We start from the raw sequence: 26,610 nt of genomic DNA on the forward strand, positions 1-26,610 counted from the left end.
CATATCTCCACATTTCCAGGCTAACGGGGAGCTCTGATCATTGGATACTCACCCCAATGCATGTCATTGCCATACTGAAGTTTTATTGAATTAATGGAGTATGTGAAACATTTGTATTTTAAAACTTTGATAGGAAACTTCACATACAGAGATTTCTGATTTAACATTGATGAAGAAGCCAAGCTAAATGGCCCTTTGGAATGAAACAAATAGTTCCCCTGGGGTGCAGACCCTGAGCGCAGTCGGCAGCTTGGCTCTTTGGGACTTTGCCTGTGTCTCACAGATTTCTTTTACCAAAGCTCAGATGGGGGGATTGGCAAGGCCACCGAATCAGTGACTTGCAGCTCAGTTTCTTTCCTCCTCACCCTCTGTGACTGTAACCTTTTCCTGCTCCCTTCTCCCTTGAGAATGGGTAGCCAGAAGGGAGGGAGATGGCCTTGGCATATCGCTGGGGAAGGATTTCTGAGCGGCCACTACAAAGCCCTCCTGTGTCCCTGTTAGCTGCAGGAAATAGATAGTCCTCCACCTCTCGTTCTCAAACCCCCTGGGTCAGCTGCCAACAAACTCCAACAGTAAAAGAAAAGGCTTGTTCATGTCTATAGAGCTGGGGCCTTTTATTAGAAAACATTTATTTTAAAAGAATAATACTTTTTCTTTTCTTCTTTCTCTTTTTTTTTTTTTTTTTTTGAGACGAGTCTTGCTGTGTTGTCCAGGCTGGAGTGCATTGGCATGATCTGGGCTCACTGCAACCTCTGCCTGTCATGTTTAAGCGATTCTCCTGCCTCAACCTCCCAGGTAGCTGGGACTACGGGTGCCTGCCACCACACCCACTAATTTTTGTATTTTTAATAGAGATGGGGTTTCACCATGGCCAGGCTGGTCTTGAACTCCAGACCTTGTGATCTATACACTGCGGCCTCCCAAAGTGCTGGGATTATAGGCGTGAGCCACCTGGCCCCCACTTTTTTAAGTAGAGGCTGCAAACTGGCAGACTTTGGAGAGAACACAGCCTGCAGATACTTTTGTTTGGCCTGCACAGTATTTGTTTATTGTTTTTACACATGAAGAAGTTGCGAACATTTAAAACAATGGCGCTAAAACAAAGTTTTAAGTGTTTGGCTTCTTTTGACAAAATGGAAAGGTTGGTCCTCTCTCGGTCAGCCTTCCTCCTGGTGGCGGTTAGCCGCAGCTGGGTAGACGCTGCTCCTTTAGCCAGGCGGTCGGCTCCAGGTTGCCACTGTCTCCCCCAGTCCCTGTTGTTACGTAGACGTGGAAGACAAGTGTCACTTGCTACATTAACTTTTTTTCTTATGGCGGTTATATCACCTGCCTGGATCCTGAGACCCCTAATTAAGCCATAATTAAAAGTCAGTATTATCTCGCTCTGTTCCCTCATCAGTCACATAGTCTTAGAAGTTGTACCTTTTTTTGTCACTTCAGCTCATGCCTTCCTAACCAACCTTTCGCTCTGCGTGGGCCTGGGAGAGAATAACTTATTTCCCCATGTAACACTTATTTTCATGCCTTTCTTGTGTTGTGAGATTTCATGTTCCTACATGCTTGGCCTTGTCAAATGTCTGATATAAGGGGCATTTTTATTATGGTTGTAACATGTCTTTGTAATCTTAGCTTGCACTTTTAAACACAGTACCTCATTCTCTGGGCATCAATCAGTGTATCTTCCCTTTGCTAGGACTCCAGGAATGGGGGACCCCAGGCCAGTTAGCTTTGTCTCACATTGCCTGGGGCCCTGCCTTGCTGCTGGAAGCTGGATATTTCACTCTTTGCTTCTGGTTGATGGGGCAGCACAGCCATCCAGCCTCTAAAGGGTCAGGGAGCAAATGTTTCTAAAGCCGATGGGCCGGAGGAAAGAGGACGCCCTTGTGTGAGAGCAGACACTGAATGCTTTGTTGCAACTCAACTTGGTTGCAGATGGGGTCTTACTTCGGCTCCTCCTTGTGCGCAGTTGACCTGAACGAGGACGGCCTCTCTGACCTGCTGGTGGGGGCCCCCATGTTTTCTGAGATCAGGGATGAGGGACAGGTCACCGTCTACATCAACAGAGGAAATGTGAGTACAGTGCTGGGCAACGTGGGGATGGGCACTGGGGAGGGACATTTTTCCAGCAAGTAGTGGCCGAGCACCCCTCTGGGTGGGCCCTGGGCCACGTTACCTAGAGGAAATGAAAATATGTGATTTCTGTCTAGAATAAGCTCAATGGTCCATTAATGGAAAGTTATATACAATGTTACAGCTGCAGACACAGGGGCCAAGGAGGAATCTTAATAATTGTCCTTTGAGGGCTTTCCATGCACCGGGGCCTCTTCTTCCTGATTTCTGTGAGAGATTTTGATGCAGTGTTCACATGGTGTCAAGGGTGCCTATTTTTCAGGTGAAAAAACAGAGGCTCAGAGTGGTCAGGTAATGTGTCCCAAATCACACAGCTAAGAAGTGGGGCTGGGATTTGAACCTAGGCAAGCTGGCTCAGAGCCGGCATGCCTCGTCTCAAGGTTATGCCGCCTCTCTAGGAGCATATGCACATCTTCCCAGGGAAGCATTCCCAGCAATGGCTGGGAATCTTGAAGAAGGAGTAGGAGTTAGCAGACGGATGGGAGGGGCTAGGACGGAGCTCCCAGCGGGAAGCTGGGCAAGTGGGTTGGGGTGTGAGGCAGCAGCACCGCTCACTTCAGCAGGAGGGGCAGGGGACTGTGTGGGAGCCATAGTCTCTTTTTTCTTTCTTTCTTTCTTTCTTTTTTTTTTTTTTTAAAGACAGAATTTTACTCCATCACCCGGGTTGGAGTGCAGTGGTGCGATCTTGGCTCACTGCAACCTCTGCTTCCCAGGTTCAAACGATTCTCCTGCCTCAGCCTCCCAAGTAGCTGGGACTATAGGCACGTGTCACCACACTTAGCTAATTTTTGATGTGTTTTTAGTAGAGATGGGGTTTCACCATGTCACCCAGGCTGGTCTCAAATTCCTGAGCTCAATTGATCTGTCCTCCTTGGCCTCCCTAGGATTACAGATGTGAGCCACCATGCCCAGCCAATAATCTTGATGTCCGCTATTCTGCAGAACCGTGAAAGGGATGTGACATGGACAGAAAGATGCCTCTGGCCCTCTGCAGCCAGTGTGGGGGAGTGGTGGGGGCTGGGTTGGGGGACAGCAGTGCATTGTGGAGGCAGGAGACCAGGGAGAAAGCAGTCTTTTCAGGATCTGGAAGTACAAGGATTCCATAAGAGGGAGATGCTTCATTGAAAACACTCTGGTGCTGCCTACCTTTTATCCAGCATCCGAAAATACTTATGAGGTAATCAGTTGAAAAACAGTATAAAAACTGCATGTACAACCAGTCCTTAAAAATATGCCAGATACACAGCGAATGTGAATAACGGCTCTCTGTTTAGTTTTATCTAAACATCTGCCAAATAGTGAAAATGTAATACTTCCATAATAAAAAGTCAGTCAAAGTATGCTGTTAAGAGTGTCTCAGATGCTAGGTATCCCAGTCGGGAGAGGATAGTGGTGTCGCTGTAACTAAGTGGGCAGGTGCCAGAAAGGAAGGAAGCAGTGAGAGGAGAGCCAGGGACTGTCAGAGCCTTATGTTGCCTCTGAGGTTTTCAGGCTCTTCAGGAAGGCAGATCTAAAACTGGGAGGCTTTGAGAGGCCAAGGCAGGAGGCTCACTTAAGGCCAGGAGTTCAAAACCAGCCTGGACAACATGGTGAAACCCCCTCTCTACTAAAAACACACAAAAAAGGATCTAGAACCAGAAATACCATTTGACCCAGCAATCCCATTACTGGGTAAATACCCAAAGGATCATAAATCATTCTACTGTAAAGACACATGCACACGTATGTTTATAGCAGCACTGTTTGCAATAGCAAAGACTTGGAACCAATCTAAATACCCATCAGTGGTAGACTGGATAAAGCAAATGTGACAAATATACACTGTGGAATACTATGCAGCCATCAAAAAGGATGAGCTCATGTCCTTTGCAGGGACATGGATGAAGCTGGAAACCATCATTCTTGGCAAACTAACACAGGAACAGAAAACCGAACACTGCGTGTTCTCCTAAGTAGGAGTCGAACAGTGAGAACACATGGACACGAAGAGGGGAACATCACACACTGGGGCCTGCCGGGGGCTGGGGGGCTGAGGAATGGAGAGCATTAGGAGAAATACCTAATGTAGATGACGGGTTGATGGGTGCGGCAAACCACCATGGCACGTGTGTATCTATGTAACAAACCTGCACGTTCTGCACATGTACCCCAGAACTTAAAGTATAAAAAACAAAAAACAAAAAATACCAGCCAGGTGTGGTGGTGCTTGCCTGTGGTCCCAGCTGAGGCTGAGGTGGGAGGATTGCTTGAGCCCAGACAGTGGAGGCTGCAGTGAGTCATGATCGTGCCACCGTACTCCTGCCTGGGTGACAGACTGAGAGCTTGTCAATCAGTTAATTAGTCAACAAGCCAACAAGTAAGGTACAGTGGTGGTTGCCTGTAGTCCTAGCTATTCAGGAGGCTGAGGTGAGAGGATCCCTTGAGCACAGGAGTTTGAGGTGGTAGTGAGCTATGACTGCACCACTGTACTCCAGCCTGGGCGAGAAAGTGACTCTGATTCTAAAAAAATAAAATACCTGGGAGGGCAGATGCTGATTGTCACCCGTTGCAGGAACCCTCGTCACCTGCATCCCCACTGACATTCCAGGAGGTCAGGGCAGGGTGCAGGGAGAAACCAGGGGATATTACACAGGTAAGTGGGCATTCAATGGTGCCTGCCGTTATATTTGCAGGAGACTGAGACATTTGTGTGGGAGTCAGGTCCAACAGCCAGACTGCGTCTAAATCAGGAGGTGGATTCTTTAACTCTTTTTTTCTCTTTTTTGAGATGGAGTTTTGCTCTTATTGCCCAGGCCAGAGTGCAATGGTGCGATATCAGCTCACTGCAACCTCTGCCTCCTGGGTTCAAGCGATCTGCCTCAGCCTCCCAAGTAGCTGGGATTACAGGCATGCACCGTCTCGCCCAGCTAATTTTGTGTTTTTAGTAGAGATGGGGTTTCTTCATGTTGGTCAGGCCAGTCTTGAACTCCCAACCTCAGGTGATCTGCCCGCCTTGGCCTCCCTAAGTGCTGGGATTATAGGCACGAGCCAGCGCACCCTGCCGGGAGGTGGACTCTTGAAGCACAAGAATTTCCCCCAGACCTCCATGGGCACAGTGTGCCCACACCCTCCCTGCCAACCAGCGTTTCCTGATGTTGTGTGGTTATTTTGAGTAACAGGGTATTCTCATTTCTGTTGAATTTTAGCCATTTGAATAAAGATCGGAAGGCAGTGTGGAGGAGGGGAAAAATGCTGACTTTGGAGCAAGGTGGACCTGAGTTTGAATCTTGGTTTTGCCACATCCTAGTCTGTGTGATATGGATGAACGGCTTGAAATTGGTGGCCCAGTTTCCTTATCTGGAAAGTGAGAGGCATCGTAAGATTTTCCTTATAGAGTCGTTGTGTGATTTAAATGAGGAGGTGGCCCTACGGTTCCTGGTGCGTAGCAAGAGTCAGTTGCTGGTGTTCCCCTCCTCTTCCCCACCACACTGAGAGAAAGAAATGAATGCATATTTGTGTTTTGGGGTGGAGGTTTCATTAACCCAAGAAATCATCATACCTTCATTGTTTTCAAGTTGTAAATTGTGTTTATAGTGAAAAAGAAGACTTGGTCATGATGAAAGCCAGACACTCACGGAATGGCCTATGGGACATAGTGGGCCCAGAGTGCCTCTGCGCTGGGGAAGGTGTCAATCACCTCATCCCTCAAGACATCAGATTGCATTGTATCACTCTGGTATTCACGTGCCAGTGATCTGGGGTGAGACTGGGTATGACTTTTTCCCCCAAAGTCAGATGACTTTTCTTGCCTTTGTACACCATTGACCCACTCCCTCTGATGATCAGTATTTTCTCTGGAAATTCGTACCTGAGCCATGCATGATAATAGGCACAGTGATGTCTGCCACCACAGCCACCCCCTGGCCGAGAGCTACTGGGTGCTTGGATTTTCTGAACCACGACTCCCTGATCAGGATAATTTATACATGCACCTTGTAAAACATCTTTATAAACTTGTAGCAAAAGGCACAGGAAAGAAAAACAGTGGAAACACATATACCCTTTTAGAATAACACTGAGGAAAATGCTATCCCCAAAGGAAAGCTGAGAGCACGCTGGGGACAGTTGGGTAGGGAGGTTTGCTTTTATAGAGAGCATTAGGACAAGAGGGAGATGTAGTCCCTGGCTGCCATGACATTCTCCTTCCCTGAAAACGCGTCTCAGGCTATGGGAGACCATCCTGTCGAGCAGGTAAAAGGGACTCATTTTGCCAGCAGGAGGGAGAAGCTTGGGTTCCTGCGATTCTGCCCAGCTGTTTCCTGTCGATGAGTGTGCTCTAGCAGGGAAGCGTTCACGCTCTGGTTCTTTAATTGTTTTTATGGTTTGTTCTATTTGTTTTCATTTTGTTTTCCATTTTCTCCTCCATCCTGTTTCCCAGGGAGCCCTCGAGGAGCAGCTGACTCTGACCGGGGATGGTGCCTACAATGCGCACTTTGGAGAGAGCATTGCCAGCCTGGGTGATCTGGATGACGATGGCTTCTCAGGTGAGGGAGTGCTCCTGGTGCTCGGGGCCCTCCCGCTGCAGCACGTGGCTCGGCTTCGGCGGGGCAGCCTGCCCTCCGACTGTCCGTCTCCAGGGGCATGCTCCCGGTCTCCGGGCCCACTCCAGAGGCCCATCAGTGTGCTGTGGGGAGAGAGGACACTCTTGGAGATGCTGTCTGTGTGGGCACTCAGGGTCGAGCTCAGCCTGCTGGAGTTTTTGCCTCTGTGTAATGCCTTCTCACCAGTTCAGTGTTCTTTGTTGTTTGCATGGAAGCAAACCTTGGGACAGGTCCGTCTGGGGCTTCTTATGGCAGAGAAGCTTGGACAGCTTCCTCCTGCCACCACCTCTCCTTGTCTGAGTCTTCGATGCTCCGTGATGCTCTACCATGTTGATGGGGAAATGAGTGAGGAGAGAATTAGAGACCTAGACATCTTCTCCCTGATTATAGCAGCAGCTGGGTTGCCTTTTGAGAGTGTGCACGCGTGTGCGTGCGTGCGTGCGTGTGTGTGTGTCTTGGGAGGCGTGGAGGCATATGTACCTAGGTCTGTTTGGACAGCAGTGTTCCTCACAGCCTCTTGGCCTCTCTCTCTGTCTTGTTTGAGCCTCTTGTCCTTGCTGCATACACGGCATGCAGACATCGGGAGGTGGAGCAGCCATGTCACCAGGGAATATGGTGGTGGAGGTGGGGCATCCCTTGCGCAGGCCAGCCATCCAGACATCTTCAGTGCCTCCTGCCACTGCCACAGAGGGCTTCATTTTCCTCCCCTTTGGCCTCGCTTCTGCAGACACATGGCTTTGTTAGAAGCAAGGGAAAATGTTAGGAAGCTCTAGGCTTTGTTCTAGGAGTTGCCAGTTTGTCAGAGGAATGTTTCTTATGTGTAAAGTGAATGTCCTTCTCTACGTTGCCTTTATCCAGGAGTAGAGTTGACTTTCTCAGTTATGCAATCACCATTGTCTATGGAATTCTCCCTTATGGAAATTAGGGCAGGTAGATTATATTTGCATTTATTTTATTGGATGGGTCAGTGATTTTTCTACCCAGGTAGAAACTTTTTTGGAACTAAACTCTTAGCTTCTTTTTTTTTTTTATTTTATTGCATTTTAGGTTTTGGGGTACATGTGAAGAACATGCAAGATTGTTGCATAGGTATACACATGGCAGTGTGGTTTCCTGCCTTCCGTCCCCTCACCTGTATCTGTCATTTCTCCCCATGCTATCTCTTCCCACTTCCCCACCCCCCGTCCCTCCCCCATTTCCCCCCAACGGACCCCAGTGTGTAGTGCTCCCCTCCCTGTGTCCATGTGTTCTCATTGTTCAACACCCGCCTATGAGTGAGAATATACGGTGTTTGATTTTCTGCTCTTGTGTCAGTTTGCTGAGAATGATGGTTTCCAGGTTCATCCATGTCCCTACAAAGGACGTGAACTCATCGTTTTTGATGGCTGCGTAATATTCCATGGTGTATATGTACCACATTTTCCCTATCCAGTCTATCATCGTTGGGCATTTGGGTTGGTTCCAGGTCTTTGCTATTGTAAACAGTGCTGCAATGAACATTCGTGTGCACGTGTCCTTGTAGGAGAATGATTTATAATCCTTTGGATATATACCCAGTAATGGGATTGCTGGGTCAAATGGGATTTCTATTTTTAGGTCCTTGAGGAATTGCCACACTGTCTTCCACAATGGTTGAATTAATTTACATTCCCACCAACAGTGTAAAAGTGTTCCTATTTCTCCACATCCTCTCCAGCATCTGTTGTTTCCAGATTTTTTAATGATCGCCATTCTAACTGGTGTGAGATGGTATCTCAATGTGGTTTTGATTTGCATTTCTCTGATGACCAGTGATGATGAGCATTTTTTCATATGTTTGTTGGCCTCCTGTATGTCTTCTTTTATAAAGTATCTGTTCATATCCTTCGCCCATTTTTGAATGGGCTTGTTTGTTTTTTTTCTTGTAGATCTGCTTTAGTTCTTTGTAAATTCTGGATATCAGCCCCTTGTCAGATGGGTAGACTGCAAAAATTTTTTCCCATTCTGTTGGTTGCCGATTCACTCTACTGACTGTTTCTTTTGCCGTGCAGAAGCTGTGGAGTTTGATTAGGTCCCATTTGTCTATTTTGGCTTTTGTTGCCATTGCTTTTGGCGTTTTGGTCATGAAGTCCTTGCCTACACCTATGTCCTGAATGGTTTTGCCTAGATTTTCTTCTAGGGTTTTTATGGTGTTAGGTCTGATGTTTAAGTCTTTAATCCATCTGGAATTAATTTTGGTGTAAGGTGTCAGGAAGGGGTCCTGTTTCTGCTTTCTGCACATGGCTAGCCAGTTTTCCCAACACCATTTATTAAACAGGGAGTCCTTTCCCCATTGCTTGTTTTTGTCAGGTTTGTTGAAGATCAGATGGTTGTGGGTATGTTGTATTTCCTCTGAGGCCTCTGTTCTGTTCCATTGGTCTATATCTCTGTTTTGGTACCAGTACCATGCTGTTTTGATTACTGTAGCCTTGTAGTATAGTTTGAAGTCCGGTAGTGTGATGCCTCCTGCTTTGTTCTTTTTGCTTAGAATTGACTTGGCTATGCGGGCTCTCTTTTGGTTCCATATGAAGTTTAAGGTGTTTTTTTCCAGTTCTGCAAAGAAGGTCTTTGGTAGCTTGATAGGAATAGTGTTGAATCTGTGAATTACTCTGGGCAGTATGGCCATTTTCACGATGTTGATTCTTCCTAACCATGAACATGGAATGTTTCTCCATCTGTTTGTATCCTCTCTTATTTCGTTGAGCAATGGCTTGTAGTTCTCCTTGAAGAGGTCCTTTACGTTCCTTATTAGTTGTATTCCTAGGTATTTTATTCTCTTTGTAGCAATTGTGAATGGCAGTTCGTTCTTGATTTGGCTCTCTTGAAGTCTGTTACTGGTGTATAGGAATGCTTGTGATTTTTGCACGTTGATTTTATATCCTGAGACTTTGCTGAAGTTGTTTATCAGTTTCAGGAGATTTTGGGCTGAGATGATGGGGTCTTCCAGATATACAATCATGTCATCTGCAAATAGAGACAATTTGATTTCCTCCTTTCCAATTTGGATACCTTTTATTTCTTTTTCTTGCCTGATTGCTCTGGCTAGAACTTCCAGTACTATATTGAATAGGAGTGGTGAGAGAGGGCATCCTTGTCTAGTGCCAGATTTCAAAGGGAATGCTTCCAGTTTTTGCCCATTCAGTATGATATTGGCTGTTGGTTTGTCATAAATAGCTTTTATTGTTTTGAGATACGTTCCGTCAATACCTAGTTTATTGAGGGTTTTTAGCATAAAGCGTTGTTGAATTTTGTCAAAAGCCTTCTCTGCATCAATTGAGATAATCGTGGTTTTTGTCTTTGGTTCTGTTTATGTGGTGATTTACGTTTATGGACTTGTATATGTTGAACCAGCCTTGCATCCCCGGGATGAATCCTACTTGATCATGGTGGATGAGCTTTTTGATATGCTGTTGCAATCAGTTTGCCAGTATTTTATTGAAGATTTTTGCATCTAAGTTCATCATGGATATTGGCCTGGAATTTTCTTTTCTTGTTGAGTCTCTGCCGGGTTTTGGTATCAGGATGATGTTTGTCTCGTAAAATGATTTGGGAAGGATTCTCTCTTTTTGGATTGTCTGGAATAGTTTCAGAAGGAATGGTATCAGCTCCTCTTTGTATGTCTGGTAGAATTCAGCTGTGAACCCATCTGGACCTGGGCTTTTTTTGGGTGGTAGGCTCTTTATTGCTGCCTCGACTTCAGACCATGTTATTGGTCTATTCAGGGTTTCGGCTTCTTCCAGGTTTAGGCTTGGGAGGATGCAGGTGTCCAGGAATTTATCCATTTCTTCCAGGTTTACTAGTTTATGTGCATAGAGTTGTTTGTAATAATCTCTGATGATGGTTTGGATTTCTGTGGAATCTGTGGTGATATCCCCTTTATCGTTCTTTATTGCATTCATTTGGTTATTCTCTCTTTTCTTTCTTATTAATCTGGCTAGTGGTCTGTCTATTTTGTTGATCTTTTCAAAAAACCAGCTCCTGGATTTATTGATTTTTTGAAGAGTTTTTTGTGTCTCTATTTCCTTCAGTTCTGCTCTGATCTTAGTTATTTCCTGTCTTCTGCTAGGTTTTGAGTTTTTTTGATCTTGCTCCTCTAGCTCTTTCAATTTTGATGATAGGGTGTCAATTTTAGATCTCTCCTTTCTTCTCATGTGGGCACTCACTGCTATATATTTTCCTCTAGAGACTGCTTTAAATGTGTCCCAGAGATTCTGGTATGTTGTGTCTTCGTTCTCATTGGTTTCGAAGAACATCTTTATTTCTGCCTTCATTTCATTGTTTATCCAGTCAACATTCAAGAGCAAGTTGTTCAGTTTCCATGAAGCTGTGCGGTTCTGAGTTAGTTTCTGCATTCTGAGTTCTAACTCGATTGCACTGTGGTCTGAGAGACTGTTTGTTATGATTTCTGTTCTTTTGCATTTGCTGAGGAGTGATTTATTGCCAATTATGTGGTCAATTTTAGAGTAGGTGTGATGTGGTGCTGAGAAGAATGCATATTCTGTGGATTTGGGGTGGAGAGTTCTGTAAATGTCTATTAGGTTTGCTTGTTCCAGGTCTGAGTTCAGGTCCTGGATATCCTTGTTGATTTTCTGTCTGGTTGATCTAATATTGACAATGGGGTGTTAAAGTCTCCCACTATTATTGTGTGGGAGTCTAAGTCTCTTTGTAAGTCATTAAGAACTTGCCTTATGTATCTGGTTGCTCCTGTATTGGGTGCGTATATATTTAGGATCGTTAGCTCTTCTTGTTGCAGTGATCCTTTTACCATTATGTAATGTCCTTCTTTGTCTCTTTTGATCTTTGTTGCTTTAAAGTCTATTTTATCAGAGATGAGAATTGCAACTCCTGCCTTTTTTTGCTCTCCATTTGCTTGGTAGATCTTCCTCCATCCCTTTATTTTGAGCCTTTGTGTATCCTTGCATGTAAGATGGGTTTCCTGGATAGAGCACACTGATGGGTTTTGGCTTTTTATCCAATTTGCCAGTCTGTGTCTTTTGATTGGGGCATTTAGTCCATTGACATTTAGGGATAGTATTGTTATGTGTGAATTTGATACTGTCATTTTGATGCTACCTGGCTGTTTTGTTGGTTAGTTGATGCAGCTTCTTGATTGTGTTGATGCTCTTTTACCATTTGGTGTGTTTTTGGAGTGGCTGGTACTGGTTGTTCCTTTGTATGTGTAGAGCCTCTTTCAGGAGTTCTTGTAGAGCAGGTTTGGTGGTGATGAAATCTCTGAGTCCTTGCTTGTTCACAAAGGATTTTATTTTTCCTTCGCTTATGAAGCTTAGTTTGGCTGGATAGGAGATTCTGGGTTGAAAGTTCTTTTCTTTAAGGATGTTGAATATTGGCCCCCAATCTCTTCTGGCTTGTAGGGTTTCTGCTGAGAGATCTGCTGTGAGTCTAATGGGCTTCCCTTTGTGGGTAACCCGACCTTTCTCTCTGGCTGCCCTTAGCATTTTCTCTTTCATTTCCACCCTGGTGAATCTGACGATTATGTGCCTTGGGGTTGCTCTTCTTGAGGAATATCTTTGTGGTGTTCTCTGTATTTCCTGGATTTGAATATTGGTCTGACTTGCTAGGTTGGGGAAGTTTTCCTGGATAATATCCTGAAGAGTATTTTCCAGCTTGGATTCATTTTCTTCATCACATTCAGGTACACCTATCAGACGTAGATTGGGTCTTTTCACATAGTCCCACATTTCTTGAAGATTTTGTTCATTCCTTTTTGCGCTTTTTTCTCTGTTCTTGCCTTCTCTTTTTATTTCATTGAGTTGATCTTCGACCTCTGATATCCTTTCTTCTGCTTGGTCAATTCGGCTGTTGAAGCTTTTGCATGCTTCACGAAGTTCTCGTGTTGTGTTTTTCAGCTCCATCAATTCACTTATACTCCTCTCTATGCTGTCCATTCTCCTCAGCAGTTCGTCCAATCTTTTTTCAAGGTTCCTCTTTTCTTTGCGTTCGGTTAGAACATGTTCTTTTAGCTCACTGTAGTTTCTTACTACCCACCTTCTGAAGTCTGATTCTGTCATTTCATCACCCTCCTTCTCCATCCGGTCTGGTTCCCTTGCTGGTGAGGAGTTGTGATCCCTTTTAGGAGGAGAGGTGTTCTGGTTTCGGGAGTTTTCATCCTTTTTGCGCTGGTTTCTTCCCATTTTTGTGGGTTTATCCACCTGTTGTCTTTGTAATTACTGTCTTTCAGATTGGGTCTCTGAGTGAGCTTCTAGTTCGTGGATGCTGAAGTTACTTTTTTTTTTTTTTTTTAAGCTTTCCTTCTAACAGTCTGGCCCCTCTGCTGTAGGACTGCTGAGGTCCTCTCCAGGCCCTGCTTGCCTGGGGATCACCTGCAGCAGAGGCAGAACAGTAAGGGTTGCTGCCAGTTTCCTCTTCTGCTATCTTTGTCCCAGAAGGATGCTCGCCTACTGTCAGTCCGTTCTCTCCTTTATGAGGCAAGTCTTTGGATCTATGGGGGTCAGGGAGCTACTTGTGGAGACAGCCTATCTTTTATTGGGACTTAAGTCCTGAGCTGTGAGCTCCGTTGTTCGTTCAGAGCTGCTGGGCAGGTATGTTTAGGTCTGCTGCAGCTGAACTCATAAAGCACTTTTTTGTTCCCAGGTGCTCTGTCCCGGGGAGTTGGGGCTTTATGAGTTTCCTTTGCTGCTACTGCCTTTTTTGATTTTTCTTTCAGGTCTGACCCGCCCAGATAGCAGCACGCCTAGCCACTGCCTGCCCGCAGGGGCTTTGCTGAGCTGCTGTGGGCTCCGCCCAGCTGCCCTGAGCTCTTCCCTGCAGTCCTGTTTATATGGGCGTAGTTAGAACTGTCTCAGCAACGGTGGCCCCGCCTCTGTTATGGTGGACTCTCTCTGTTGTGGCAGGTTGCCTCGGCAACGGCAGCCTGCCTCCGTAGTGGTGGAGAGTCTCAGTAATGGCGGAAACCCCTCCCCCACTGAGCCGGACCATCCCGGTTCAGCTGTGCTTGGTTTCAAGGGCTCAACCCAGAGGGTTTCCAATTACTGTTTTTGTTTTCGTTGTTGTTGGGGGTGGAGGGGTGGGACCAACCGAGCCTGATCACCTGGCTCCCTGACTCAGAGGCTTTTAAGTTGAACGACCCCGCGTTCCAGTCGCTTGTTGAAAAGGCGCTGGGATCTCCCGTGCTGCGACTCACTGAGTCGGCTTGAACTGCGGTGCCGGCTCCTGGCGGATTTTTTGCCTAGGAATCTCCTGGCCTGGCTCGCTATTTCAGATGAATGGGCAACTCTGCCGTCTCAGGGCTCTGCTCACCAGCTAAGAGGGCTCCCAGACCAGTGGCTTTTGTACGGAGAACCAGAGAACCGCAGCAACAGGGCGTGGTCACAGCAGCCGCGCGGGCGGAATCAGCCCCTCGGGGGCCAAAACAGCCGCACCGGCTGGGACTGCAATGCTGGCGACCCCTCTGCCTGGGTATCTCCTGGTCTATGGGCAATAAGAGTTCGTCTGGAAATGCAGCGTCCACTCACCCTCTGCACTTTGACTGGGAGCTGAAGTCCTGAGCTGTTCTTAGGTGGCTATCTTCCCAGCATTCCCCTCAACTCTTAGCTTCTATAGTATTTGCTGTAATTTTTTTTTTTTGAGATACAGTCTCTCGCTCTGTTGCCCAGGCTGGAGTGCAGTGGCACAGTCTTGGCTTACTGCAACCTCTGCCTCTTGGGTTCAAGCGATTCTCTTGACTCAGTCTCCAGAGTAGCTGAGACTATAAGTGTGTGCTACTATGCCCGGCTAATTTTTGGATTTTTGGTAGAGATGGGGTTTTGTGATGTCGGCCGGCCTGGTCTTGAACTCTTGACCTCAGACAATCTGCCTGCCTTGGCCTCCCAAAGTGCTGGGATTACAGGCATGAACCACCACAGCAGGCCTACATTTTTTTTCTGCTAAGGGATCATGTGTCTAAATTAGTGCTTGAACAATCAACAACCAAGAGTTTCTGGTATCCAGGGGCTCGGACACGATAACCAGAATTCAGGAAGCTGTGCTTATATTATTCATGTGGCTTTTTAACCCATAGCTGTTTTTCTACCCTCAGATGTGGCCATTGGCGCACCCAAGGAGGACGACTTCGCAGGGGCGGTCTATATCTATCACGGTGATGCCGGTGGGATAGTCCCTCAGTACTCAATGGTAATTGGCATGGGAGTGATACGGCAACTGTTCATACATTCATTCCACAAACATGTATGGAACCATCATTATGCACCATGCCCTGGAGGTACAAAGAAAAACAACGTCTTTCTGGACTTGACCTTCCCACCTTTTAGTGAAAGACACAATTAATATTGATTATTAAATACTAAGAAAAGCATTCTTAGAATTCCAAGTTTGCTCACACTCAGGGATGCATTTTGCCTAAGGAAGATAATTTTCAACTCTTACTCAGAGTTAGAGCCATTTATTTAAGAAAGGAAAGGAAGCTTTCTCTTTTTGGTGACTCCTTTGTCAATCATCTATGCTAAGCCAAGGGAATATGTTTTAAAATATTATCTAGAAGGACAGTGGTCCATGGCGGAGAGGCCTGAAACTGATCACAGGCTGCTGTCCCAACTGGCCTTAAAACCAGGAGCCGGTTAGGACTCTGCCCTTGCACCCCAGGCTTGGGAACATGGAAGTGGTGAGTTCTGTTTTTTGCCGTATCAGCTTGGTGTTCAATCTTGCTGATGGTGTCCGGCCCAGCCCATGGGAAAAAAGGAAGTCATGCTCTCAGCAGAAGCATTGTCAGGATATTTGAGGATGTCTGTGTGTGGCATGGCACTGGCTTAGGTCTTGCTCCCAGTGGGTCAGAGACAGGAGGGGACACACTGAGAAATTTCCAGCAACAGATATTTATTTACTGAACACTTGTTACATCCTAACTACTTCCTACTTGTATGTATGCATTTACATTTTAATTTTAAGAGGCAGCGTGTAAATATAAGTACAACTTCTACATGAATAATTGTCCTTGCAGCAGATAGAGATAAGCTAATTAAGGGTGGCAGGTTGGTTTGTTGTCATTCCTGCTTCAGATCCCCTCTCTGCTGGCGTCCTGCTGAGCTCAGTGCCTCACCTGCAGGAGACAGGGCTTTAGGTGGCAGGAGAAGTGGAGGGACTGTTTGGTGGGTGTGTGCTCTGCCCTTTCTTTATCTTTAACCCTCATAGAGGCCATGAGATGGGTCCGTTTATTATCCACCATTTACCTATGAGGTGACTATGGCCCAAGGACGTTATTTAACTTGCCCAAGGTCACAAGTGGCAGTATGGCCACAGCATCTTTGCCAGTCTCATGCCTGTGACTTTGACTGTTACTACCATCCTCAACTCTGCATTGCAAAAAGGAGCATTCAGAAGCTCAGGAGGAAAGGTTACCAATATGGAAACTATTTTGCTGGCCGGGCGCGGTGGCTCAAGCCTGTAATTCCAGCACTTTGGGAGGCCGAGGCGGGTGGATCACGAGGTTGAGAGATCGAGACCAACCTGGTCAACATGGTGAAACCCCGTCTCTACTAAAAATACAAAAAATTAGCTGGGCATGGTGGCGTGTGCCTATAATCCCAGCTACTCAGGAGGCTGAGGCAGGAGAATTGCCTGAACCCAGGAGGCGGAGGTTGCGGTGAGCCGAGATCGCGCCATTGCACTCCAGCCTGGGTAACAAGAGCAAAACTCCGTCTCAAAAAAAAAACAAAAAAAAACCCCAAAAAACAAAAAACAACAAAAAAAACAAAAAAACTATTTTGCTGTGAGGCATACACAGTCTGAGGGGCATTTACCTATCCAGACCATCCCCTTTTTATTAGGAATACATAACGGTGGGGTTAATACACTCTTTGGCGATGCAGCCCACAAGGCAGGAGGAAGGGGTTTGGGCAAAGTTTGGGGGCTACATCTGAGTCATAAGAGCGACCCCGGACTGAGTCAGGGATGCTCTTCCCAGTGTGACAAGCTGAAAGTCATCCAAGGAGCCCTGTGCCCGGGCGATGGTCAAGGTCATCCTCCATGCATCCTCCGGGAAGCTTGTTTTCCTGGACCTCGGAAGCTAATCACACAGAGGGGCAGCCTGTGGGAGACCCTGGCTTCCCCTCCTCCAGGGCCCAGTGTTTTGTTTGGTTGCTGGGTGGAATCCCTGCAGAGAACCACAGTATAACTCTTGTGGTCAGCATGGAGCGTCTTTAGTAGGAAGCAGGGATAGCAGCCTGCCTTTGTCAGCATGCAGGCAGGCTCCTTCACTTTGACAAAGAGAAGTGCTTTTGGGCCCTTAAGGAAAAAAAAGAAAGAAGCAACCGTGATTATACTTTTCTAAGCTGCTAATATGTATATGATAAGGGCAGTGATTTAAATGGAAAAACAAGCCTATAATGGCAGATTCTTGCAGGCCCAGGTCCTGGCCAGAGCAGGCCTCGTGTCGGGGGGCTAGAAGAAGGGATCAGAAGCAACTCTGGGCAGCAGAATCGCTTTGCTTTGGCCCAGATTGGTATGATTTCTGCTGGGTAAATTGTGAGATCGGGGCCTACACTTCTTCCACATTGCTCTTTAACTCTCTCTTGAGTTTACCAAGGAGTGTGTTGATTTTTAGATCCTCGTGTGCCTTTCTCGATTTGAGAGCCCTCTGGGCATGAGGTAGCCCCTGTGATCCTTCTCTTGCTGTAAGGGACACGGCATAGAAACCTGGTCAAGTGGAGGGTTCCAGGGCTCCTGGTTTTCATTTAGGGTTATTAGCACTGGGCAGACTTATCTTCTTGGCTTTATAGCATAATGGCCTGCAGATGTCTGTGGAATAACTTAAGCCTACCTCACCACCCCCAGGAGGACCACCCCTTCACTCTCCCCCTCGTCCCAGCCACAGCATACACCTTAGAAGTGTAGACCCAGGGCAGGCTGCTGCTAGAGTTCTTGGACTTCAGAGCCCAGAGGGTCTGCTTCCAAACGTGGCTTTTGAGAAATGTGCAGACACACGTACATGTTTGTTTAGACAGAGCCTGTGGGATGTAGGGCTCTGCGTGTTCGCGTGAAACATTTCTTTAGTGTTTCCTGCAGTGTTCTTATTTGTGCTTGGATGCCTGCACGTTTCCTGTTGGATGGCTTAACTAAGGATGGCAGGCAGCCCTCTCTGATCACTTCTAGGAGGGTTATTTGCAGTTAGCAGCAGCTGGGTTAGGGGGCATCCCTGGTGCCTCCATCTGTAGATCCTGTGGAAACTCCCCACTCCCTGCCTTCCTGACTTCTCTGCAGGATGACTCAGTAGAGAGAAGGGTAAGGAAAGAGAGTCAAAGTGAGCCCCTAGATATCTGGGAACCTGGTTCTGTTGTGCTTTGAAAACTAAGCATTTCTCTTATCCTTCACAGGGAGGGCATCAGTCCCCGAGGGGATTGTGCAGATAAAGGCAGAAGGAGTAGGTCAGACCCCAGAAGATGGGACTTTTCTGTTTCAGAAAGTTCAGTATCTTTGTGAGGAACTGTGCCACGTGAATGTTGATGCACAGCTTTAGTGTGCGACAAAGGCTGTTTGTACGACACATATTGTTGAATCACTGCTGCCTGTGTGGACGTGTGATGAACTCAATGATGAATAAAAAGTGAGCCCAGCCAGGAGTGGTGGCTGAAGTCCCAGTTCCCTGGAAGGCCGAGGCAGGAACATCATTTGAGGCTTGGAGTTTGAGACCAGCTTGGGCAATGTGGCGAGATCCCGTCTGACAAAATAGGAAAGAGCTGGGTATATTGGAGCATGCCTGTAGTCCCAGCTACTTGGAGGCTGAGGAGGGAGGATCACTTAAGCCCAGGAGTGGGCTCTGATTGTGCCATTGCATTGTAGCCTGGGCATCAGAGCAAGACTCCGTCTCTTAAAAAAAAGTTTCATTTTTAAAAAACATATAAAGTAAGCATAGATGCGAGTGTGTCACATGGTGAAGTTGTAAACTCTGGTTAGTTGATGGGGCTGTCTTTCAGAGGGGAGGGCATCTTCTTCAGCTGAGTTTTTTTAGATTTCCTACAGTTTAAGAAGGTTCAGGACCATGGAGTTCTGGATTGACTAGGTAAAACTGTTCACTCCTGTTTGCCAATCTCCAGAATCTATAGATCTGGTTGGCTGGATGGAGAGGAAGTTTCCATATGGCCGTCTTTTCCAGTTAGACATGTTAATTACCTGTCTGTCTAGGGAAAGACTCTGTAATGTGTGCCTCTTAGGAACGGGGTGTTAAACATTTAGTACATATTTGGGAAGAAAGATAGAAGGTAAATATGTTCTTAGAATTTCAGCCAGTGACACCTGTGTAAAAACAAACAGAACCTCCATTAAGAATGGAAGTTAAACTTTATCCATGTTGAACTTCAACTTGTCAAAACATTATCACGGTAGTCTAGGTGGATTTTTTCATTAGCACAGAACTTAGACAAATTTTTAAATGATGACATTTGGCCAAGGCAAGTCAGAATAAAGGAGTATGTGGTCTTCAACTGCCTGCTAAAGACTTGCTGATCACATTAGGATTCCTTTTTTTTTCTTTCGACAACTTTAGGACCAAGTGTCCTAGGGAAGCTGGAATAAAGCAGTCACAGTTCTTATTTGTGACTGTGGACCTTTCCTGTGACTCCATTTACCTATTATCTGTTTCAGAAACTGTCTGGGCGGAAGATAAGTCCAGTGCTCCGGATGTTTGGCCAGTCCATATCGGGAGGGATTGATATGGATGGAAACGGCTATCCTGGTAAGCTGTTTTTCTTTAAGGGCGCGTGAGATAAATGAAGATAAATGCATGAAGTAGGTTAATTTTCAGTCTGGTTAGCAATCATCACATCCATTTAGGATTAGAACAGTTCACACAATAGAATAGGGTGTTTTGCCTGGTGTTCAATTTTAAGGTGAAAATAATGTGGACATTTATTTTGGGGTTTTAAAATGATCTACTCTGAAGGGCTTAGCACCGGGAGGGTGGATTTTCATAGTGGTTTCTGTGGCAGTAATTCTATTGAAGGGAAAAAAAGCACTGGCCACATCTAAAATTGTGAATAGTGAAACCTCCTGTTTTCCTTTGTGCTTAACCATATTCAAAGGCTTCTTACTCTTCGAGGGAAAAGGAGCAGCATCCCCCCAACCATGTCTCTTTCCCCTATTCTTGAAAGAAAATTATTGAGGAAGATTCGGAGTAAAAAGAAAACCATGTCCTCTTGTGTGTGGACACGGTAGAGCTTCAGCATCTGAAGCTGGCGGGCTTGGCTCTAGGGTGAATTAATACCTGTGGTGGTTGTGGCTCACTGGGTAAGAAGACATGATTTCAAACCCAACCCCAAGTGATACCTGGCTTAGGTCAAATTGCCTGGGTGGCGGAGTAGTGGTTCTTCAGGTGTTTTAAGATGGAGTGGGGTAAGGTAAGTGAGGAAACAACAGTAAGAATTTGGAAAAATCCAGAATGGTCATGGAATTCAGGAAACATTTCTCTGAATTTTGTAAACATCTTTTTTTTTTTTTTGAGAAACATTTCTTTCCACTAAAATTTAAGAAAATGAATGCAGTCTGATATGAGGACACCACCTTTGTGTATTTTCGTATAGATAGAAGTTTTGACATTCCCCAGGACTGCAGAGCCAGGAGGAAGAGTGGGAATAGAAGGAAGTCAGTGTTGAAGCTTTTGTCCCAAGATAGATCCTCATGGGTCTTTTTGACTTTGAGAAAGCAGTTCTTGTTCTGGGCAATTTGTGGCCACCCCCAAATAGTATGTTATATGGGTTTAGCATTTAATATGTACAAAATGCTTCCATGTGTAATGTACATCTCACAGGGACCCCAGCAGGTAAGCAGGATAGGCTGTTTTCCCACGTTATAGACAAGGATGCTGAGACTGGATGTGAGGACTGCCCAGAGCCTGCAGGGCACAGGGACCCAGGCTTCCCAGGGGTTCCACTGCTTTTCTGTAAATGTGAGGTGAGCAAGGTGTTCACCATTCAAAACAGATCTGAACTTCTCATCTTGTGTTTTTCATAAGGAATTTGACACATTTATCAGGTTCTTTTATTTTCAAACATACGGCTAATTTAAAAAGACTACTGAAAAACAAAATTAATAAATACACCCAAGTGGAGACATTTTAGGAACACTGTAATTCGTGGATTTGCCTTTTGTTTTTCCTTAATGAGGGCATAATATAGATGCTCAGTGCATTTGGTGATGTGCAGATTGAGTCTCTCTTGGACTCAGATGCTTGGTTCTGTGAAGCACTAGTGGGAACCCAGGGCCAGGGGTTTATATTGCCAGGTTGGGGTGGTGGGGAGAAAGGCATAGAACCGCTGGAAGAGTAAGTGCTTCCTAAATTAAAGTTATTTAGGGATAAACATTGCCAGTTAAACCAGGGTCTTGGTTTATAGCTTACCAAGTATTTTCATGAATTTTCTGACTTAAATATATAATTTCATATATTTTAAAAATGTTTACTATAAATCTAGTGAGTACTTAATGAATATAACGAAATGACTAATAAAAATTTTCTGATTTAAATGTAATGAAATATCGTAAGCTTTTGAAGAAGGTCCTGGGAATAATTAGCTTCATTTTACAGACATACCGTGAGATACTCAGGTCACAGAGAGTCGGGGGTGGATACCGTGAGATACTCAGGTCACAGAGAGTCGGGGGTGGATACCGTGAGATACTCAGGCCACAGAGAGTCGGGGGTGGATACCGTGAGATACTCAGGCCACAGAGAGTCAGGGGTGGATACCGTGAGATACTCAGGTCACAGGGAGGCAGGGGTGGATACCGTGAGATACTCAGGCCACAGAGAGTCAGGGGTGGATACCGTGAGATACTCAGGCCACAGAGAGTCAGGGGTGGATACCGTGAGATACTCAGGCCACAGAGAGTCAGGGGTGGATACCGTGAGATACTCAGGCCACAGAGAGTTGGGGGTGGAGTTTGATGATTCCATGTGCTTCAGAACCTAGAGCATTTTCCAAGAGTCACTGAATTCTAGGTATGTCTTTCTCTAGTTCACTGATGTTGAAAGAAGTGTAAACCACATGTGTAATCTAAAACATTCCAGTAATTACATAAAAAGATTTAAAAAATGAATTTTAATAATGTTTTTAGCCCAATATAGCCAACATATCATTTCAACATAAAACCGATATGAAAGTTATTAGTGAGGTAGCTAACGGTTTCTGTACTAGGTCTTTGAAAAACGGAGTGTATTTTACACTTAGAGCACCTCTCAACAGAGAGCAGCCACATTTCAAGGCCTCCGCAGCCTGTGTGGTTGGCTGCCACGTCGGAGAGTGTGGCTTCCATTCTTACCAGATCATTGTGTCGCCCAGACAGCAGCCGTCTGAGGGCTCTCTGGCCTCCAGGCTGGGCCTCCATCCTTGTAGAGTGCCTTTCCGGGGGTGGGGGTGGCTGGGTAGGAGCTTCAGCAAGTTTCTGAACGCTGTCAACTTCTCATTTTCAGATGTCACTGTTGGAGCCTTCATGTCCGACAGCGTGGTTCTTCTCAGGTGAGAGGCCTCACTTTGCTTTTGCTTCTTAGATTGTGCTGTTCAGCGGTGGGGATGGAGCCATTCACCATTCATGGGTTCTTCCCTCTGTCCTGTTCCTTGTCGGCTGGAGGTGCTTACTAAGTGGAAATATTACTTTATTTTCTCGTCCTAATTATTCTCTATCCCAGAGATTCTAGCTGTGGCCTTGAATGGCTTGTAGGTATGAGACGATAGCATCCTGGGAGCTTCTAGGTAGGGACTGGGGTAGCCTAACTCTTAAGCCCTAAAGCTATTTGCCTTTGGCCAAGAACCTTCCATAATGTGCCATACAAATATTTTATTATTTCCTGTGGGTGCTGGGAAGCACTGTTCATTCTGTCTCTTCATCTGTACACCTGCTTTCTCACCTGTAGTCAGTCCGTAGCACCCCAGGGACCGGGAGCCTCCTGCCCATTAGACAGCATGTCATTCCCTGTTGGCAGCAGAGGTGAGAGATGTGAGCTGAGGCTCAGAGCTTGCCAAGGCCCGTGCAGTCTGGATCTCTCCTGCAAAGGCCTGTGGGCCGCCGCCACCATCTGTGAACGCTCTCCAAGTATTTCTAGCTGTGTGAGTCAGAGGAAGCAGAATTACACTTTGGAGTGGGAGCCAATTCTTAGGTTTTGTTAATAACCTGATGGCAGAACTTTCTAAAATAGACTCGTAGAATCTCAGAGCTGGAAGGGATCCCAGAGGCCATGTGGTTCCACACCCCAGATCCTTCTTATTCAGCAGTACCTTCTGCGGGTCTCCACTGCAGGGCCAGACAGCCCCCTGTTGGAGCGAGATCCCCATGAGTGGGAGCCCAGTTACTTCTAAGGGAACCAGCTTGCCCCGGGAAATGTTAAATCTTGAATTACTGAAGAGGCAGAAGAGCCTTGAGGCTGAGTGTGAACTCAAGGGCCAGGTGGCCGGGTTCAAACCCTGACTCTGCCCTAAGCAGGTGACTTTCCTGGGCAAGTCCCCTGACCTTTCTGTTTCAGGATTTTCCTCTGTTGGCCAGGACAGCAATACAGATGCTCCTCGACTTAGGATGGGATTATTTCCAGATAAACCCATCTTAAGTCAAAACATGGTATTTTCAACTGAGAACGGTTTTATCCAGATGTAGCTTCATTGTAAGTCAAGGAGTGTGTTGCATTCCTATGGCTTTCCTATGGTTGTGAAGTTGAAAAATCTAAGTTGAACCATCATAAGTCAGGGACCATCTGCAGTACATGTAAAATGTTCAGGCTGGGCGCAGTGGCTCATGCCTGTAATCCCAGCACTTTGGGAGGCTGAGGCAGGAGGTTCACGAGGTCAAGGGATCGAGACCATCCTGGCCAACATGGTGAAAACCCATCTCTATTAAAGATACAAATATTAGCGGGGTGTGGTGGCACACACCTGTAGTCCCAGCTATTCAGGAGGCTGAGGCAGGAGAATCGCTTGAACCTGGGAGGCAGAGGCTGCAGTGAGCCGAGATCACACCACTATACTCCATCCTGGTGACAGAGCAAGACTCCGTCTCAAAAAAAAAAAAAAAAAAAAAAAATAGGTTCAGAACAGTGCCTGGTTTAACTGCTTAATAAATGTTAGCAAGTTTTATGTAAATTGGGTTAAATTTGCCTCCCTAAAATTCTGCTTCTCGGGCTTGTATTTTTTACATAGCAGCCCTTCAGTATCTGAAGGTGGTAATTGAGTCCCCTAAGTGGTGACTTCCCTAAGATAAGGCCTCCCTGGTTCCTGTACTTACTTCCCATGTGACTGGATTTTCACTTACTTTATCAGCCTTTCCTCTGGGTAACACAGCTTCTGTGCTCCAGATGCCTGAGGTTAGATCGTGAAGCTGGTTGCTCTGCTTGGTGCTTTCATGATGTCTTCTTTGCTCTCTTCGTTATCCTGAGCACTGTACTTTGGTTTGTCAGGATTTTTCTCAAACAAAACATGCTCCCAACCTTTCACAGTTGAAAACAGGCCCTCTTAAAACCGGGGCCATCTGGCTGGAGGCCCATCGTATAGACTCTGCTCTCTCACCGTTCTGGTATTTTTCAGTCTTTCTGCTGTGAGCTTCAATCCAAAGGGGCTTTTCTTTTTCTCTCCATGGTGAGGGACAGCCTTCTCCAGGGGTTTGCTCACACACGGATGTGAAGTAAAGCAAGGCAGTTACACAGTGGGTAGGAGACCCCAGCCTCCAGCCTGGGACGAAGGGTTGAATCTGGTGAGTTGGAGCTCAACAGGGACAAACGTAAAGTTCTTCAAGGAGAACTCCAGAGAGAGCACATACCAAGAGAAGAGGCCTAGGAGAGAGCCTGGGGAGCCCTCCCTGAGCAAGAGGCCAAGAGAAGGCCCAGGAAGAGTGGTCAGGCCACGGCAGCCGTGGAGGAGCATGTAGGGATGTTGTGGTCCCGGTAATCCATTCTCTTATTCATTCGGCTAGAGTGTATTGACCTTTTGAGATGCAGCCACACATCAGATCTGGGGGATTTGGTGGGGAACCTGACCTAGCCCCTGACCTTAGATTAGAGCCGGGGAGCCATTTGCAAGTGAATAATAATGCAACCAGTGTGGGAAGCTGCTGTAGCCTGCCTGGCGTGGTGTGAGCTCTTCACGTGTGTTCATTCTTTGTTTTCTTTTTATATGAAGGCAGAATTTGCATACAATAAAATGCACCAGTTTGAGTGCGTGGCTCCATGAGTTTTGACCACTGCACATACTGTGTGACTACCAGCCCACCAAGATAAAGAATACTTCTGTCACCCCAGAGTTTCCTTGTGCCTCCGTCCAGCCATACCCCTCTCCTGATGGACAGCTACTGTTCTGACTGTGTCACCATAGATCCATCTTGCCCATTCTAGAACTTCACACCGATGGGAATATGCAGTATGGACTCGCTTCTGGCTTTTGAATCAGTGTGATGCCTTTGAGATTCGTTCATGTTGGCGTGTTGCTTGCTTCTCCCCTTACTAGGTAGCATTCCTTTGAGTGAATATCAATGAGTTTCTTCATCCAGCCTCTTGTTGACAGAACACATGATAATTCTTAGTGTTCTTCACAATCCATGACGTAAGTGGGGGCATTATCCCCATTTTATGGGTGAGGAGACCAGGGACATGCAGGTCTTATTAATATAAAAGGGAAGGTGATTCTCGATGGTGGTAAGTGCTGTGAGGATTATAAGGCAGGGTTACTTGGTTGGGCAGTGGTGTCAAGGTCAGCAGGAAGGGCCAAGCGGAGTGAGGCCTGCGACTTGTTGGAGGTGGAGGGGGAGGTCAGCGGTGCCCTTGGCCGTGGTGGCTCTAGAGAAGTGATGGGGGCAAAAGCCAGATGACTGTGGGTGGGTGAGGGAAGAAGCAAGAAAAGACAGTGACTCTTGACTGCCTCTCCAGAAGCTTGGCTGCAAAGGAGCAAATGGGACCAGCAGGTAGTTCAGGGGGGCATTTGAAGGATGGGAGGCTCTGGATCAGGGATTAGGCCAAGAACGTCTTTGAGCCATTTTCTGTTCTCCCAAGTCCCTCAGTCTCTCGGAAGAGATCAGAGGCGGTCACCCTCATCTTCACCCTCATCTGTGTGAGCCCTGATGCCCTGACCCTATGCCTACCCACAAGGGGCCTGGAGAGGTTGAAGAGACAAGAGGGAGGATGGGAGGCTGCTCCAGGGATCAGGGATGAGGTTGGCGAGAGTGATGGAATCCAGTTCACGGGCTGGGGGCGAGGGGTCCTCATCTTCTGAGCCAGTCCCCAAGATAGGAATAAGGTCAGGGCGAGGTTCAGTTTGGTATGAGGATGAGGATGAAACAGAGGGTGCCCATCCTGGTCTATTCCAGGAGGACACGGGAATCAGGGAGAACAGGGAAGGCTTCACAGGCGAGCTGGAGTCCCTCAGAGACAGAGCAAGGTGGGGCAGGCAAAGGGGTTGCTGAGCAGGCCTGAGGGGCCAGCAGGCTGGGTGTCTGCAGGGGCAGCAGTTGATAAAGTCCTCGGATTCAGCTGAGCAGCAGTGAACTAGGAGGCCTCGAGGCATCAGTGGGCTATAAGTAGGGCCTTGGCTTGGCCTAACTGACAATTAGATTTTGAGTTGCTTTAGGTTTTGGGTGGGACTAGAAAAGCAGGGAGAGCTCGGAGACCATGCACGTGCATGCACACGTAGATGCGCACTGCCCATCAGTCCGAACTGTCCTAAGGGCACGAGGCCAGAGGTGTGTGGGTTAGGAACGCTGTGGGCAGCAGCTAAGAGAAAACCTGGCTGAGGCTTTCAATTATGTGGCCTCAAATTAGCTCCCTGGAGGCAGGTGGCCTCAGGACTGGCTCAGAAGCCTAATAGTGTCACCAGGGATGAAGTCTCTTTATCTGTCCATGCCCTGCAGAAGCCCAGGGCACCTCGAACAGCACATCAAAGGGCATCCT

At 46.6% G+C, this 26,610-nt stretch overlaps 1 protein-coding gene across 2 annotated transcripts in view; it reads left to right on the forward strand.

The window, feature by feature from the left end:
• The window catches only part of ITGA9 (integrin subunit alpha 9), a 372,517-nt gene that overhangs the window by 62,049 nt on the left and 283,858 nt on the right, over positions 1-26,610 (forward strand). For both annotated transcript variants that reach the window (XM_074406027.1, XM_039462008.2), the window contains exons 9-13: positions 1,933-2,070; positions 6,548-6,653; positions 14,785-14,879; positions 19,341-19,431; positions 22,162-22,207. In XM_074406027.1, coding sequence (XP_074262128.1) covers positions 1,933-2,070; positions 6,548-6,653; positions 14,785-14,879; positions 19,341-19,431; positions 22,162-22,207 — 476 coding nt within the window. The remainder of the gene's footprint in view (positions 1-1,932; positions 2,071-6,547; positions 6,654-14,784; positions 14,880-19,340; positions 19,432-22,161; positions 22,208-26,610) is intronic.

Source organism: Saimiri boliviensis, chromosome 9 (assembly GCF_048565385.1).
Source record: "Saimiri boliviensis isolate mSaiBol1 chromosome 9, mSaiBol1.pri, whole genome shotgun sequence".
Taxonomy (NCBI): domain Eukaryota; kingdom Metazoa; phylum Chordata; class Mammalia; order Primates; family Cebidae; genus Saimiri; species Saimiri boliviensis.